A 3,083-nucleotide genomic window follows, 5' to 3' on the forward strand; every position below is an offset into this window, starting at 1 on the left:
GGGGCGGGCTGAATTTGGGGGCGGGGCCAACACGGGGCGCCTGGGAGGAGCTGGTCTTCAGGGGGCGGAGCTAACGTTTGCACTTCTGGCTGTGGGGCGGGCGTGAGTGTCCTGCCTGCCCTGGAACGACGCGCACGGTACCAACGGCTCCAAAAGCGGGGAGATTGGGTCTTGTGAGCTGCTTTTCGACGGGAGGCGCTAGGACCCCGCGGGAAGAGGGGGCGGGACGGCGGGAGTGGAGCGGGAGGCACCAGGACCCGGAGGAACCGCGGCGGCGGGGCGGCAAGCAGGCCCCGGGGCCCCGAGGCTGCGGGCGGCGGCGCTGGGCCCGGCGCGGCGAGAGAGGCCCCGAGATGCCGAGCAAGAAGAAGAAGTACAACGCGCGGTTCCCGCCGGTGAGCACGTGGCCCGGCCGGGTCGCAGCGGGCTGAGCTCCGGGAGGCGCAGGCCCAGGCCCCGCTGGGGGCGCGGGGGCATCACGGTGTTCTGGGCCTGGACGCCCCGCCCCCTTTCGTGCACTTCTTGCTCGTGCAGTTCTCCCCCGCCCCCTTTCTCCCGCGGTACCCCCCTTCCTGGCCCCCAGGACCCCTACAGGGACGGAGGCGACAGCGTCCGAACTCTGCCCGCTTCCGCAGGCGCGGATCAAGAAGATCATGCAGACGGATGAAGAGATTGGGAAGGTGGCCGCGGCTGTGCCCGTCATCATCTGTATCCTTTTGGGGGCTGCCCGGGCTGAGGGGTGTGGGGCGGGCTGGCAGCACTCCCCAGGTTCTCCTTGACACCCCCTCAGCCCGTGCGCTCGAGCTCTTTCTAGAGTCTCTGTTGAAGAAGGCCTGTCAGGTGACCCAGTCCCGGAATGCCAAGACCATGACCACATCCCACCTGTGAGTGGCCGTGGAGTTGGGAGGGGCGGATGGGGAAGACAGTGCCTTGAGAGGGAGGAAGGTGGGAGGCAGGGTGAGGCCTGGCAGGTGGGTTTAGACTGGTTGAGGAAGGATGGGGTGTTCCACGCAGAGGTGGGGGAGGCTTGGTGGAGGTGGAGAGGGGTGTTTCCCGTGTTCCAGTCTCCTGACATCCAGAGGCTGCTGCTGTCCTTTGCTAAGGAACTTAGTGTTTAGGCCCTGCTTTGAGTGCCTTCCCCTCCCACTTCTTCCAGGAAGCAGTGCATTGAGCTGGAGCAACAGTTTGACTTCTTGAAAGACTTGGTGGCCTCAGTACCTGACATGCAGGGGGATGGCGAAGACAACCACATGGATGGGGACAAGGGTCCTCGTAGGTGGGTAGCCAGGACTAGGCATATAGGTGGGGAAGGCCAAAGCCACAAGGGTTGGGGGTGGCTGGGGGGTGGCCAAGGAGGAGAGAGTCCCCTGGGCAGATGGACTGTACCTTCCCGAAGGGGCCGGAAACCAGGCAGCAGCAGCAGGAAGAATGGAGGAATGGGAAGCAAAGGCAAAGACAAGAAGCTGTCTGGGACAGACTCAGAGCAGGAGGTGAGCTGAGCGAGGCCTGCTCTGTGGTGATGGGAAGGGCAGGCTGCTGGCTGGAGGCCTGGTCTCATCCTTATCTGTGACCTCTCCTGTATCTCTGTCTCTGTATATGAATGTTAACAGGCCTACTAGCCAGGCCACCCAGGGTCTGGGCTCTCCAATATGGGCTCAGACCTTCCCTTTTTAACCCTGACCCCTGCTGTGTTCATAGGATGAATCAGAGGACACAGATACTGATGGGGAAGAAGAGACACCACAGCCCCCACCCCAAGCCAATCAGCCCCCTGCCCACTTTCAGAGGTAAGCAGCCCAGGGGCACTGGAAGGGGGCTGCCAGACTCCACGGAACCGTCAAACTTTATCTCCCTGGCCACTTGGTGGTGGTGGTAACTTACTAGACAGGAGGGGATCTTAAAAGCAAAAATCTGTTTTGAGAAGGTCTTGCATCCGCCCTAGTCAGGGACAGTGGGTAGCACCTGGAGGGGGCTCTGTGACCTGCTCTGAGCCCTTCCCTAATCTGGGGCTTTGTCCCATGGTATAGAGGGTAGCAGACTCCACATCTGCGTCTGTAGGGCAATGTTGGGGCCCATGGGCTGGGCACAGTGGCCTTGACTTTCCTCTTCTCTGCCCTGCAGCCCTCCGACACCCTTCATACCCTTCACCTCTACTCCGCCTTTGCCCCCTGCGCCCCCAGGCCCCTCAGCACCTGATGCAGAGGATGAAGAGGACTATGATTCCTAGCACCCTGCATCCCACCCCGGGCCACAGACCCCTTTTAGTTGGTTTTAGTTGCTCTGGGGAGGAAAGATGGAGTTGTTCTTAAATTTATTAAAAAAAAACAAATGAAAGAGCATGTTGGTTTCTTTCCAGCCTGTGTTCGGGGCTTTGTGGCTGCATTCCCATTGGCCCACCTGCCTTCCCATACCAAGCTGGGGCCAGAGACAGTGGTGGGCCAGCCAGTGCCTGAGTGGGAGGTTGGGGTAGTACCAGGAGCACTGAAGAAAGGAAGGTGATCTTGTAACTGAGCCAGCAAGTGCTGGATGTGCTCAGGGACAGCCTCTCCTTGTACTGTGAGACCCTGGGCAGCCTCCAGGTGCCCTCTCTGGGCAGCTGACAAGGGACAGAAGAAGTCAGTACTGAGACTGGGTCTTGAAAACTATGGAGCTCTGCAGCCAGTGAAGTGAAGGGTCCAATACAGAGAAGAAACAGGTTCAGACAGCAGAGTGCCTGTAAGGCAGCTTTGGAGCAAAGCTCTCTGTCTGTTCACATGTGTTTCTGAGCAGTTCTGGCAGCTCCAGTGCTGCAGGCAAAGCTGTGTGTCCTCAGGGAGCAGCAGTGGTGAGGTGGGGAGGAGGCAGTGGCCACATGGGCTTCCTGGGCCCAGGAACATTTCAGTCTAGAAGGCCTCGAGGGCGATAGTAGGTCCATCTGTTGACAAGATCACTGGCATCTTCCTGATGGAGGCATCTGGGGATCCTTGGAGATCGTGGGAGTACAGATGATGGTGGCTACAGTCTGGAGAGTTGGGGAGACTCAGGCCTGTTTGACCTGAGGCTCAGGCGGCAAGGGCTGAGGGAAGGAATTGAGAAGAGCCTCC

At 60.0% G+C, this 3,083-nt stretch overlaps 1 protein-coding gene across 3 annotated transcripts; it reads left to right on the top strand.

Moving 5' to 3' along the window:
* Positions 1-82: 82 nt before the first annotated feature.
* Positions 83-2,337, top strand: Drap1 (DR1 associated protein 1). 3 transcript variants are annotated; one of them, XM_008822233.3, is made up of 7 exons: positions 87-395; positions 636-708; positions 791-884; positions 1,157-1,276; positions 1,376-1,490; positions 1,699-1,787; positions 2,122-2,334. In XM_008822233.3, exons 1-7 carry the CDS (start codon positions 354-356, stop codon positions 2,225-2,227), a joined length of 639 nt encoding a protein of 212 aa, XP_008820455.1. In that variant the 5' UTR covers positions 87-353; the 3' UTR covers positions 2,228-2,334. The 3 variants fall into 3 exon arrangements, with proteins under 3 accessions (XP_008820457.1, XP_008820455.1, XP_008820456.1); XM_008822234.3 differs by having other exon boundaries at positions 90-395; positions 1,397-1,490; positions 2,122-2,337; XM_008822235.3 differs by lacking the exon at positions 1,376-1,490 and having other exon boundaries at positions 83-395; positions 2,122-2,337.
* Positions 2,338-3,083: the final 746 nt, after the last annotated feature.

This window comes from Nannospalax galili, unplaced genomic scaffold (assembly GCF_000622305.1).
Source record: "Nannospalax galili isolate Female #2095 unplaced genomic scaffold, S.galili_v1.0 scaffold1328, whole genome shotgun sequence".
NCBI classification, from domain to species: Eukaryota; Metazoa; Chordata; class Mammalia; order Rodentia; family Spalacidae; genus Nannospalax; species Nannospalax galili.